Source organism: Python bivittatus, unplaced genomic scaffold (assembly GCF_059951505.1).
Source record: "Python bivittatus isolate LINGU-HERP-01145 unplaced genomic scaffold, Pbiv_v1 ctg000480_np1212, whole genome shotgun sequence".
NCBI lineage: Eukaryota > Metazoa > Chordata > Lepidosauria > Squamata > Pythonidae > Python > Python bivittatus.
In genome coordinates, this window is record NW_028277075.1 from 26,430,056 (window position 1) to 26,443,687 (window position 13,632).

Here is a 13,632-nt window from a genome sequence, read left to right on the forward strand (position 1 = left end):
GCGGCGCCCAGTGATCTTTGCAGCGTGTCTCTCTCTCTCTCTGTCACATGTTCACTTAGCAACCATTAGTTTAACAACCAAGTTGTTGGAATGGAATGCAGTCACTAAACAAGGAGAGGGTATAGTCCCGAACCAATGCCTCCTTTTAGAATTGTACTGTCAGCACCATTCATCTCACACTAAAATGTTGGACAGTATTCATACACACATTTCAAAGAGGAAATACTTTTATTCAGGGAAAAACAGGTAGCAATGCCAATTTCTCAAAATGTTATACTTTATTGCTTTAGATAAGCCCGCTGTACAGTTGGTGAGTCCCAGATTCTTATACAAGATTATCAGCAGGCACTGACAACACAAGCAACATCTCCTCCAAAGATACAGAAAGCTGAACCAAGGCACATAAAAACTTTGCTGTGAAGGAAAAACAAAATATCTACCAGAAGCCTCAGTGGCTCACTACTTTCTTGGCAGCAAACACATCTTACAGTGTGTCAGAACGATCAGCAGAGTTCATAATTTGTTTTGCAGTAACTGTCCATTATCCATTACATATCTCATTTAATCTCCAATGGCAGTTATCTGCCCTACTTTATAAAGGTTCTTGAATAAATGCACAAAATCCTACAGCACTGTATTTCTTCCATGTGAAGAAGAGAATTACTTTGTTCCACCCCCCCACCCCCACCCCCAAAAAAGTACTCAATCTCACTAATGAATGAATCCTAAAACCTGCAGTAATATGCAATTTATTGCACATATCAGAAAGACATACGCCCCCAGAATAGATTCCACTGGAAATAGAATAAAGGTTATCAGGAAAACAAAAATTACAAAACACCAAGCTGTTTTTGCAGTGTATTATGTACTAAACCGATCCTTGTCCCCTTGTAACCCTAACATATATTATAATTGAAATTCAAACATTATTTAAAAAAAAAATTAACCAACTTTTCTTGGGCCATCTTTACATTTTAGGCCAGATCAGTAAATGGATCATATGCTTCAAGTTGCATTATCAAATTTACAAAATACAATAAAGTAAAATAACAACATTGAACTAAGCTGAGGTAATTCCCCAATGCTCCTGGGTTTATTTTTATGTGGATGCTTATAACCTTATCTCCTTCACAACAAAGCCTTAAAGAAGAGAGTGTCAGACAAGAATACGACATCATACGATTATGTATTTTGCAAACTAGTTTCTTCCAATATAAAAACGTGATTTAGGTACCTCAAGCAACCAAAGAGCACCAATCTGAACGGGTATAGGAAACTCAAAATACTGACAATTAAACAAGTGTCTGCTCTACCTGAAGGGGGGAATGCACAAAAGGCTTAAACATTTCAGTAAAATGCTGTCTTTAAACAGAGATCAGATGTTCCAGCAATATGAAAACATGCCCTCTTTAAAGTCTTAAGAGATTACTTTTTTCTCTTTTTTGTAAAAGTGCAAGTGCTAGTTTTCCTTCAAAAAATGGTTGCCATTTTCATTACACTCATAATGGTAGTGACTAAACACAGTGCAAATCGTAAGCCCATTTGTATTTTCAAAAAATTGAACTAAAAAATACCAATTCTGATCATATTGTATGAGATTAGTTCCTTTGGAACTATTACTGCTGATAACCTCTTCAGATACAAAGTTTTCTTATCAGTACCTAGTTATTTTCACTGTTAGAAGGAAAGAAAATCTAAGTACAGCCTTTTTGGTAGTACCTGCCTCCAAATGGCCGATTAAAGTAGATTTCAATACAACACTGATAAAATATAAGATTTTTTTCTCACCTTGGATCTGAATGGTGAATTTTACCCAAAATGCAATTTGCTTCTCTTATTAGTTTTCAGCATCAGTTTTCTTTGAGTAGGAATTCCTACAATTCTGGAGTATAACAGTAACCCACTAATATTTAGTTTGCATTCTTCCTCAAGCTGAAGCGCTATGAGGTTAACCTGCTGCTAAGTGTATCTAACTATAGTTTAAATCTTTTTTTTTTTACTCAGTCCACACTGGGCAAATTACAAGTCATCCAGTGAAGCAATGGAGGGCTCAAGCTGTTTGCAAGCAACATGCCTGGGAAGGTTCTTTAGAGAAATCAACCGCTTATCAAATGTTCTTTCTCCTTCCATATGAACATCATGACTACGCAGTCCCTGTAATGCGTGGCAATGCTTTCAGGTGTCCATAGAGCCAACATCTTTGGAGCAGAAATAATGCACAACAACGGCATTAGGAAACCGGGCAAAGGCACTACAAGCAGAAAAAAAAGACAATTTATCAGTTTAAATATACTTTATGTTAATTATTTCTATCCTCCTTATAAGTAGAACTTATACAAAATAGTAAGTAAGCACTGTTTTGTTTTGCTATTTTTAGATCAAAGGATAGATACCTCTTACATAAATCAATCTTTTTCCAAGGCTATATACTGTATGCAATGATATCTTGTTATGCTGAAGTTCTTAATGCTTTACTCTAATGTCTTTGTCCCTTTGTGTTTACGTAAAGCGCTATGTAAGTGCTTTCCTTCTTTTGTTGCAAATAAAAGCTTTATCTAGTATTGATAGCACTCAGATTACAGTACTGTTTTAAACTACAAAGCTATTTGCAAGATAGCTAGGATCCCATATAGATACTGCCAACTTCATGAAACTATGCACTTTAAAAAAGGTGGGAAGCTAGAATGTTGTGAAACTGGACTGTATAAAAGAAGATGGAAGGACAGAAGAGGGATTTCTAACTGGACAATCAGATTAAAAAACTGAACACAAGGTGAAAATAGAAGCCCATATAGGACACAGGAGGAAGGCAAAACTCAACCAAGGACAAACACCCCAAAAATAAAGAATACTGTGGTGAAGCTAGAACATTTTTTGAAAGTAAAAATACTAAAAGTTACATAGCAATAGCCTAAACAGGTCACAGCATCTCGCTTATCCTGTCTGGGCTTTGAAGTTAAATAAGGTTGTACCTGGTTAGTATTTAGATGGGAGACCATGAGGAAATCCTGCACTACAGACTAGGCTAGGAAGTTGAAAAAAACATCCCAGAAACCAACAGCAAGTTCCATAGTGTTGCCCCAAAATTCCTATATGAACATGTACAGGAGTTACCAGGAGCTGAGATTGATCTGAAGGAACCTTTAGCTTTTACTAAATAAATATCAGAAAAGAATGTGGACTAATCAGAGGACATAAAGTTAGTTAAAGTAGCTGTACTACTTATTAAGTAACTGACTCATACAGGAACATTTTAACGCAGTAATCTACACATAATTCTTTGGAATAAGCATCCATTTTTGACTGGGCTGTAAATCTGAACATATTTGAGGCATGTCTCTGATATAAAATAAGAAATATTAGAGATGTGCAGGCATAAGACCTTGAAAAGAGTCATTTAAGTAAATTTTATTTCAAAATTAAAGGGTCAACTTCATTTTAAAAAGAATACCAAATCTAAGGCCATTAACTTCCCTCACCTGAATCACATATTTCATATATAATTAAATTTAAAAGGCTTATATCCTGCACTGCTTCCAAGTGAGAAAGACTGCTGTTTTACAAGAACAGTTATGAAACTACATACAAGGAAGCCAATCTCGCAGCATTCACTGAGAATTACGTGTGAGTAACCAAGGAAGGACTGCACTGTCAGAACTGGACAAACTCTGCAAAAACAGATTGGGAAGCAATTTCTACTAGTTCCCTAAGATATCTATTTCTCATACCTATTTCCAATCTTCTTTTTACATACACCGCAAACTTTTTCTTCTGTGATTATACATTTCACCTGCTGATGTAAAATCCGTTCTTCCTGAACCTTTGGCAAAATAAGAATAATTTTAGAAAAGAATAATTCCTTCGAAATCATCTGAGGGAAAAACAGATATGGTCTTTTAACTAGTATGGGGATTTGAGGATTTCTTTGCCACATCTCTGGAATAACACTCATTGATATACACCCTGTACTAAGTTTTAACTTTCCTTTTGATAATCGTAGATGAGAAAAAAACACTTGACACATACTCGTAAGAATTCAGCATGGAGAAGCTTTTTAAGTATCTGATTGAATCGTTTCTTTTGGGCATTTTCTTCAAGGACTTTTTCCAAGAATATTCGGATCTCACTAATTTGAGTATTTGCTGGAAGGAGATTTATTGCCTAGAAATACAATAAAAAGATAATGGACAGAAGAAATCACATAAGTTAAAGTTCTTCCAAAATCAAACATAGGATAGAAATATGCATATAAATAAAAGAGAATATATGTAGCTCAGGGCTGACCTGTGGAGTCCTTGGTGCTCTCTGAGCTTGGTTGTTTGCTTGCAGACGTTTCATTACCTGACTAGGTAACATCATAATCATACTGATGATGTTACCTAGTCAGGTAATGAAACGTCTGCAAGCAAACAACCAAGCTCAGAGAGCACCAAGGACTCTGCATATAAATAAATAAATATATGGTTCCAATTTTCTAACTATGTACTTGCATTTTGTTTTACATTAATACCAAGCATACTTATGAACACAGGGGAAATCTTCAGTCACAAGTTGTGTGTCCATAGAACAGAGTATCTGAATGTATCATAATCTCCTTCAGAAAGAGCTCTTTTTGAGGTTGCTTGTAGATGGAGAAAAAGCATTTCAACTAGAACAGCATACTTTTCATGCAGCACTTCAATCTAAAAGGCATCCCATCTAAACAAGAAAATAAGAAAACCTTACTTTAGTAGTGTCCAATTTGCTGTGATGAAGTTCCAAAACCTGTAATGCAGCTTGAAGATTGGCTTGTGGCTCTAAGAGTTCCATCTTGATTGGTCCCAAGCAATGAACACTAGGCGGTGAAAGATACATCCGGAGCAGAGACAAATATACCTGTTTCACACAAAACAAACCATTGTGTTTAAAAAACCATCCAAAATATCTAGCTGTAAGTATGCCTTTCCACAACATAGGAAACGTATCCAACAACAATCCTATACACTTGTATAAAAAGTGGGGCTACAGATTATGGGGTCAGAATATGATTTTATATGCAGTATTTAAACCATCCTTGTACTATAGCTGTTAACATCTTAGCATCAACATTTAACAAAGGTGTCAGAAGGTAACTTGTGAACTAAGTATGATCCTTCCCAGCCTTCAAAATTACAGTAATATAAGCATCATAATATGCAACTGGCCAATATAAGAATGCTGAAAATAAATAAATCTATCCCAAACTGCCAAAATGAAAAAAAAGTCTGACAATTTCAGACACCGCCCACTCTGGGGGCTGCAAAATGGATGCTAGCTGGCTCCATATAGCCATAAGCCTCCCTAGCTTAAAGTGTGTGAAACCAATGGTTTCATTCAGTAAATTAGGATAAAGCACCCATAGCAGAACTGAGGAGGAAAATGACATTGGCACTGGTCTACAATTCTATATGGAGCTATTCATGAAGTATATTAATGCAGAACACAGCTGCCAGGAACTTACAAAGATAGCATGGAATATGTAACATTGATTTTATAAACTGTATTGGCTTCCAGATTGGACCCTAAATGCCAATGCAAAAAAGCAGCCAACCAAATAATAACAATCCATTATTATGTTCTTTCTTGCACTTAAGCAACTTTTTAATCCAATGAAAAATTATATTCCCTGATTTGCCAAATATTGGCATTAAATTAAAAATTCCACTATCTAGTTCACCATTTTTATCTAATTGTTGCATAGTGGCTTTTCAAACTTCCAGAATGTGGGTTCAGTCTCAATCTGCAAATTTATTCCCACAAAATCACATGTTGATAGATCAGATGCTTTACTTCCATCCCAAATAACAAGTGGAAAAGTAGTTGGAGCAATTATAATTAGGAGTGCAAGAAGGACAAAAGTTTAAAGACTCTCTCTCATTTTGTACTGAACTTGCTCCTTCCACATTCCCAGCTGGCTATTTATTATTTTTAATAGCACATATCTATTATCTGCATCTAACTATGCAGTGAATGTCAGGTGTAGTTTTGCCCAAGGTATGTTTCATAAACACAGGGCATTAACTTTAAAATAAAGAAAAATATAACTCACATCTTTGTTGCCATCTTTGCTTCGATCATAGTGTGTGTGACAATAACTGAAACAATATCAACAAGAAATTCAGAGTCACCTTGAAGAATATCATAAAAACTACATATTTGAATTTTAATCAGTCAGTTGATAGCAAATGCTAAAGGTACTCAAACAGATTCCCCATTTGGCAAAAGACACTGAAGACATGTCTGACTACTTTGGAAGAAATAAGAGTAAATGGAGAATAGGCAATTTTATAAAATTAGAAATTTGGTTAGTTCTGCTGAATACATTTTACAGAAGACCTACTTATAAGACCTCCTTATAAGTTCCAGCATGATTTCAAATGAAACAAGTTCAAAATCTCTTGTTATATAAATTTTTCATAATCAACTCTCTTGAAAGACTTCAAAAATCTTGGAGGAGGATTTTAGATTTTAACCTGAATTTGCCTGTAACTGTTTGTTGCACAGACTCTCAAATCCGTATCATCAGAAATTGATACTGAACCCATAAAGGTTGGCTACACTTTCTTAAAACTGTATGCAAATTGTTAATATTTCTAGACTGTATTGGAGTAAACTGCCAAGATTACCAAAGCCTTCTTGCTCATTACAGTGACATTAAAATTGTTATTATTACGCATTGTATTATTATATGAACTTTCAATTTAGTTTTGCATCAACAACCAAGTAGAGAAGCCATGTTGTTGAAAATAAGATGGTCTAATAACAGTTGCCAATAAACTGATAGTTATCACTTTCAAAGATTACAAAGCAGGCTCATACGTTTCAGCTATCTTGGTATCCTTCAGGATGTGAACATATATAAATAGAGCTTGTTCATGATTCCCCATCCGTCCCAAGAGCAGCGCACGTTCTTCTAGGAGGCCTGAGCACGTAGGAGAAAAATAGCACTCAGTGGCAATATAATTTATAAAGCAGTCTATAAGAATGTGTACAGTAGTGAAGAAGAAAGAAGGAAAGAAACAATGGAGGAACTTGGAATATAATATAAATTGCTATTTAAAGGATTGCACAAATCATTCAAAAGAGGTGCTCTGCAAAGCACTGCTCTTCAAATCTTCAAAACTGCCCTGCCTTTTTCTAAGCTTGCATAACTACTTCAGGAATTACTACCAATTAATCAAGATTAATCAAAATCTTTTATTACAATCACAGATCAGAAAACTATTGATTATTTCTGCAGGCATGCCTAGTTGCGTTACTTTAGTGCCTGGAGATAAACAACAAGTTTATTTATTCATTTAAATCAATTTATATGGCTGCCCGTCTCACAAATGCAACTCTGGGTGGTTAACAAGGATTAAAAAATACAATATAAATTCTCTCTCTCTCTCTCTCTCTCTTTCTCTTATATAAGTTGCTAACATGGTAGAGGGTCAGGCTAGATGATCCTTCTAACTCCACAATTCTATGCTTTTAACTATTTTAGAAATTATTTGCAACACACTCATTTGTTTATTCTACTGTGTTAACAACCTGAGCACCCATAGAACCACTTTTCATATGTGGTTCTTAATCAAAGACTGCAGGGGCTTTTTTTGCTGTTGTTGTTCTACAAACTAAAGCATTTGATTTTTATGGAACAGCTCTTAAATAACAGGCAGATATAGTCATAAATGGGAATCCTCTTAGGGAAATACTTAAAAAAAAAAAAAACTGCAATAAATGTTGCTGCCTGTGCCCACCATGAGAGACAGCAGTGCTACCTGACTACTTCTTACCGTCAAAGGGAAAGTCACTGATGAGTTGCTCAGCACTGTAATAACTGGAATTCTCAAGAAAGGAAAGAAGTTTTTTCCGGTATTCTCCAAGCTCCCCCTCTTCCTCTCCAGCTGGCACCGGTGCTTTGTCTGTCAGAAAAGAATTGCATACACGAGTAATGCATTTTACTGCTTCTCCTTTTTTGTTGGGCTATCTTTAATATTCTACTAGCACATAATCATTTTTTCTTCCTTGACCCCAAATAATTAACAGAAAGTCAATATTTCTGTACACCTCCTATAAATGTTCGCTTATTTGTAGAAGCGAGCAACCCAAACAGTGCTACCTATAAACTGCAGAATCGTCCTTGGGACTCCTCTGCAGCAATCCCTGCTCTACTCTTGCTCCTAGTTTTGCATAATGAAATAGATCATGGGTGAAAATACCTGGAGGGAAAGAGCTGAGATATTCTTTCATCAGGCCTTGCACTTTCTCACAGTAGAGCTGAATCAGGCAATTGTGGAACTCTGAACCAGCCTCTTTCCAGATATCAATTACATGCTCCTGGAAATGTATGTATATATCACAAAAATTAATGGTATGTATCTCTAGAAGTTCTGTAATATTTCAAAATGTGATCACCAGGAACTCAAAATGACTATGCATCTCCTTATTTAACTATTACAAACTGATTTTTAAACAAAAATCATAGCTAAAATTATTCACTTTCATAAATAATTTAGATAGACTGAGAAATATATCTGAGATTTATACTTTTTTATTATTTTACCATAAAAAAGTAGATTATTACAGTCTGAGTTCTTACCAAGTAAGGAATAGCCAAGTTTTTAAAGTTCTCTAACAAGAAGTTCAGAATCCTTTTTCGTGGGAGGGTTTCCACCTCAGGTAGATCTTCTGTAAATATCTGCAAAACAAAAGGTTGAATTTCCAAAGCTGATGCTTACATATTTACCCTGATTTTACTAAAGTTCAGATAACAAGACCACTGCATTATAAGGGCTGCCATATTGGAATAGGATGTGGGATGCTAAGGTTAGTCTACCCTAGCCCTGAAAGCTCACTGGGTGATTCTGGGTGGTTGACTATAATTTCAATTCAACCTGCCCCATGGGCAAAAATAGGAAGGAAGGAATAGGAATAGGACTGGGCAAAAATAGGAAGGAAGGAATGTTTAGTAAGCCACTTTGAGCTCCCAGAAGAAGGGTATAAATGTAACAAGTAAATAAAATATACAATACTCTCTGATCAAGTAGCTGCAATTAAGTTTTCTTGAACCTTTTCAAAGACTAATCAATATTTTCCCAATCAATACATCATTTTCTTTGTGTTTTCTGTTAATCCTTGATTTGCTATTATGGAGCTGATGAACCCTATTTATCTTAGGACCTCAATGCAGTGCCTGGGGTTAACAATGCACCTACCATCACATTTTTAGCTCTGTCAAGCTCTTTGCTCAAATTGTTTTAGATTATTTGAATTAAAAAAAAAAAGAATGGGAAATTAGCATATTGGAACACAAAGCACTTGCTTCAAGAGTAATCCATTCTAAGAAAATGAAACAGTGGTTAGTCAGTTGTTTGCATCATGAAAATATTCTGTGATTGCCATGGTATAAGACTGCCCATAACATGGTCCCCAAATTCCAAGTGACCTGACTACTCCAAAAAGCCTTGGGGCCTTCTTTTTTATATAATTTTTTGGTTTCCTTTTATTGTCAGTAATCTAATCCAAAATTAGTGTCATGTGCCAATAAGCAAAATATCTTGTGAAAACCTGAGATTAACTATGCAAATATCACTGCTGAGCTCAGACAATTAGATGCTACATAGTTGAAATTCACTGCCTGCCAAACAGTTGTTTCATTCTTTTTGGACAGATTACAATATCAGCAGCTTTCTTTGAGGGGCAATTGTTATTTAGAGTAGTCCCCATGTGGAGTATGGAGTAAAAGTAATCCTTAACTTATTTAAATTGAACATAGCTTTAGGAATATTAGCCAAAGTGGCAACAATCTGCCTAAGACTATTTGCTTTACTATCACAATGATCAGTGAAGAGATCCCTTCCTCCTCTCTGTTTTTAAATGTATCCAAGTGTACTTACTTTTAATCCATCTTCAGGAAAATCCCTAAGCACCCAAACCGAATAGGAAAATATTAAGTTCAAGTTCTCTGTTCCTACAGTAAGAAACACAGAAGGCAAATTAAAAAACTACAAAGTTCTTTGATGATGGAGTATGGTGCAGGTGACTAGACACATCCTTTTTAAGGAGAAAAAAAATATATACACACAGAGAGAAAACATGGTTTTATCACACATGCACACCATCAAGCTCCTTAACTGCAGAGCACAATCAAGGAAGCAAGATTCACAGATACTTTCTTTCATTAGTTTTAATGCCAAGAATTAGCTGTTAGAGTACAGAATCTTGAGAACTGGGAAAGGAACTTTCCAGCCCTCCTTTATTAGCAAGTTAACTAAGGCAGGGCCTCTGAAGCTTTTGAAACTTTTTTTGCCCAGTATATTTGCATGATGAACTAAGTGTCTATTTATTTGTAAGCCTGTAGATCTCTCATCTACTGACTGACTGTGTCTAGAGATACTCCACTTTCATTCTCAGTTTCTGCAATCTATTACATACATTCACAAAGCATGTCTTACTCTGGAGTAAAATAGTACAATTCACTTGCTGGAAAACATATAATTGACTATGTCTTTAAAAGAACAATTCACAGTATTTATTTTAAAATGCATTGTCTGCATGAGCCTCACACCACTCCTGGAAGATCTTATGAGGTGTTACTGTATGTGCTAAGGCGATGATGATGATGATGCCACCACCACCTAACTCCCAGCAACTCTGGGCAGTTCACAAATTGTTTGAAATATTTAAAACAAGAAAATCAACAAGGAACAAAAGGAAGGGTAAAGATGGCAGGATGACAAAAACAGATGGGAACTAAGATAACAACCTAGGTTAAAAGGAAACATCAGTCATCCACGCCAAAGGCTGGGGCAAAGAGCCACATCTTCAAGACCCTTCAAAACACCACAGGGTGGGGGGTCATTCAGATCTCAGGGGGAACCCTGTTTCAGGGATGGACACAGCTACAGTGAAGGCGTACTTCTAGGGCCCTGATAGATGGCGTTGCTAAACTGAAGGAACCCAGAGCATGCCAACCCTGCCTGATCAAGTCAGCCGGGCAGATACTCTGGGAGACAGGCAGCCTCTCAAGTAATTTTTTGAGGGAGGGAAGAGAAAAGTAGCAGCAGGTGAGGTGATGGTGCAAGTAGATAGTGCTGCATCTACTACATGGAAGAGTTTTCTGTTCTCTTGGGATGGAGGGTTTTTTTTAAGATTATGTGAGGTATATGCTACAGTTTCCATGCTTGCTTCCTCAAAATGGCAGAAAAATTAAATTCTATGGTGCAATCCAAAGAAGCTCTAAAGAATAAACTCTCCCCCCCACCACAGATTTTTAGGTCACAACTTTCCTACTGCTACACATACCATGATTATCACCATGATTTCTGAAGATGCTGTCTAAAAACCTTGCCGGACATACCTTGTTTTAGGAAAACATTCACTCAAGCTTCTGAGCAAAAAGTGCCATTCATTGGTTTTCATACAATCATTATTTTCTCAGTCTAATTTCTTATTTTATAAAGTGATCTTGAACATTGTTACTGACTGGAGTGAACCCAGGCATTATATTTTGCATGCTTGATTATTTTTGTGATAACTGTTAACCATTTTTCTGGATATATGATATGATATGATATAGCATGATACCAGCTACAAAGAAATTAAATCAACTTCACTCACCCAAATGTTGTAAATACTCAACAGTTCTTTCATGGCCCTTCAAAGGAGAATTAGCTTTCTTGGACTGATCCACTAGCACCTGCAAGGCTTTAGCAAAACAGAACTCTACTGCATTATCTTTTAGGTTAAACAATAGGATAGTGCAAAACCATTTGGAGGACCACTCTGTGAAGCACCTGTCCAAACCTGCTGTTCAAAGCATCACAGCATGAAGTCCTCTTGATGGCTCAACATAGCTGTGCTGCTTTAAGGGCCATCCACAATGTTCTGAACATACATGTGCATGCCAAATACCACTTTTCACAAATCTGGGAAAACTGTCACATCAAAGAACAAATTTGGTTTGCTCCACTAATGCTTTTGCCAAGCCTTTGATTACTTTAGTAATAACAAATAACTAATATTCCATAGGCAATAAAGTATTTTCTACTACTACAGTACCAATTGTCAATTTTCTTGTAGATATTCTACACAGATCTGCAACATGTTTTGAATCTGAACTGCAAGTGTGAAACAGGGTGTTTCAATCATTTGAAATGTTGCAAACTCAACTTCCAAAATGATTGCAATAACCTGTTGCTCACCTGAGCTCAGACTGTTTTAAGCACAAAGTGTTTTGCATACCCCTAATGTGCTAGCATACCAATGAAGACAGATGTAAATAAAACACTGGCTCATGTTGGTATGAGTGCACTTTAGCTTTTTTTACTGTCCCTATGCTTATAACACAGAAACATATACAACTATGTTACATACTCCTTGCATGTTCATTCTTCTATTGCAGGTAGTCCTCACTTAACCATTTGTTCAGTGACCATTCAAAGTTACAACGGTGCTGAACCAAGGGACTTATAACCGGTCCTCACACTTACAACCATCGCAGCACTCCCATGGTCATGTGATTGCAATCCGGATGTTTGGCAACCAGCTCGCACTTACAACGGTTGCAACGTCCCGGGATCACATGATTGCCATTTGCAATCTTCCCAACCAGCTACTGGCAAGCAAAATCAATGGGGAACTGTGTGATTTGCTTAACGACCGCTGCAAAAAAGGTAGTAAAATCAGGCATGACTCGCTTAACTGTCCACCTAACAACGAATTTTCCGGTCTCAATTGTGGTCATTAAGTGAGGACTACCTGTAGATTCTTTATCCTGATCCCTCTCTCAATTTAAAGGAACAGCTCTAATCTCTTCTACTCAAATCCTGGACACTTGCTATTAACAAGTAAGTAGTCAGTTTTATTTTTCCAAGTGCAAGTTAACCTTTCCCAACATATATAATTGAATAGATTATACGTGATCCTCAGATCAACCATCAACAGAGGAATAACTGCATAAAAATATAAATATTGCTTTAAACAGGGGCCACTGCCCCCCAAAAAGAATAACCATGCTTTTTTAAAAGTGCAGGGATGGCACTGATAATTAAATACAGGCTTTATTTTTAACCAGACTTAGGGTTAAACTAGATATATCTATAGGATCTGGGTGATAACTTGCATATTGATTGCAATCATACTGTGCCCTAAGAAATGTTTTGATAAATTAGCCAAAAAGCTGAAATAAAACTGGCAAATAAACAAAGCAAGCATGGCTTGTCTGGCCAATTTCTGGCTTGTCTTGCTATCCAGGCACTGTAGTTCTTATTAGTCTTCTTTGTACCTCTCTGAATTCATAAAAATAAACCAGATAACTATAAACTACATAGCCCAGTACAGGTAGTTCTTGACTTATGACCATTTGTTTGATGACCATTCAAAGTTACGACAGCGCTGAAAAAAGTGACTTATGACTGGTCCTCGTACTTATGACTATCGCAGCATCCCCGGAGACACGTGATTAAAATTAGGGCGCTTGGCAATCAGCATGTATTTATGACGGTTGCAGCATCCTGGGGTGTAGTGATCACCATTTGTGACCTTCCTAGGGGGCTTCCAACAAGCAAAGTCCTTGGGGGAAGCTGGATTTGCTTAACAAGCATGTAAGTTGCTTAACGACGGTGATCT

At 36.5% G+C, this 13,632-nt stretch overlaps 1 protein-coding gene across 1 annotated transcript in view; it reads right to left on the reverse strand.

Moving 5' to 3' along the window:
• Nucleotides 1-259: 259 nt before the first annotated feature.
• Nucleotides 260-13,632, reverse strand: part of VPS39 (VPS39 subunit of HOPS complex) — a 34,335-nt gene continuing 20,962 nt past the window's right edge. The window contains exons 15-25 of the mRNA XM_007428600.4: nt 11,623-11,709; nt 9,900-9,973; nt 8,603-8,701; nt 8,223-8,340; nt 7,797-7,925; nt 6,838-6,940; nt 6,068-6,113; nt 4,726-4,875; nt 4,027-4,161; nt 3,729-3,820; nt 260-2,251 (exon numbers count right to left, since the gene is read on the reverse strand). Coding sequence (XP_007428662.1) covers nt 2,176-2,251; nt 3,729-3,820; nt 4,027-4,161; nt 4,726-4,875; nt 6,068-6,113; nt 6,838-6,940; nt 7,797-7,925; nt 8,223-8,340; nt 8,603-8,701; nt 9,900-9,973; nt 11,623-11,709 — 1,109 coding nt within the window. The 3' untranslated portion in view covers nt 260-2,175. The remainder of the gene's footprint in view (nt 2,252-3,728; nt 3,821-4,026; nt 4,162-4,725; nt 4,876-6,067; nt 6,114-6,837; nt 6,941-7,796; nt 7,926-8,222; nt 8,341-8,602; nt 8,702-9,899; nt 9,974-11,622; nt 11,710-13,632) is intronic.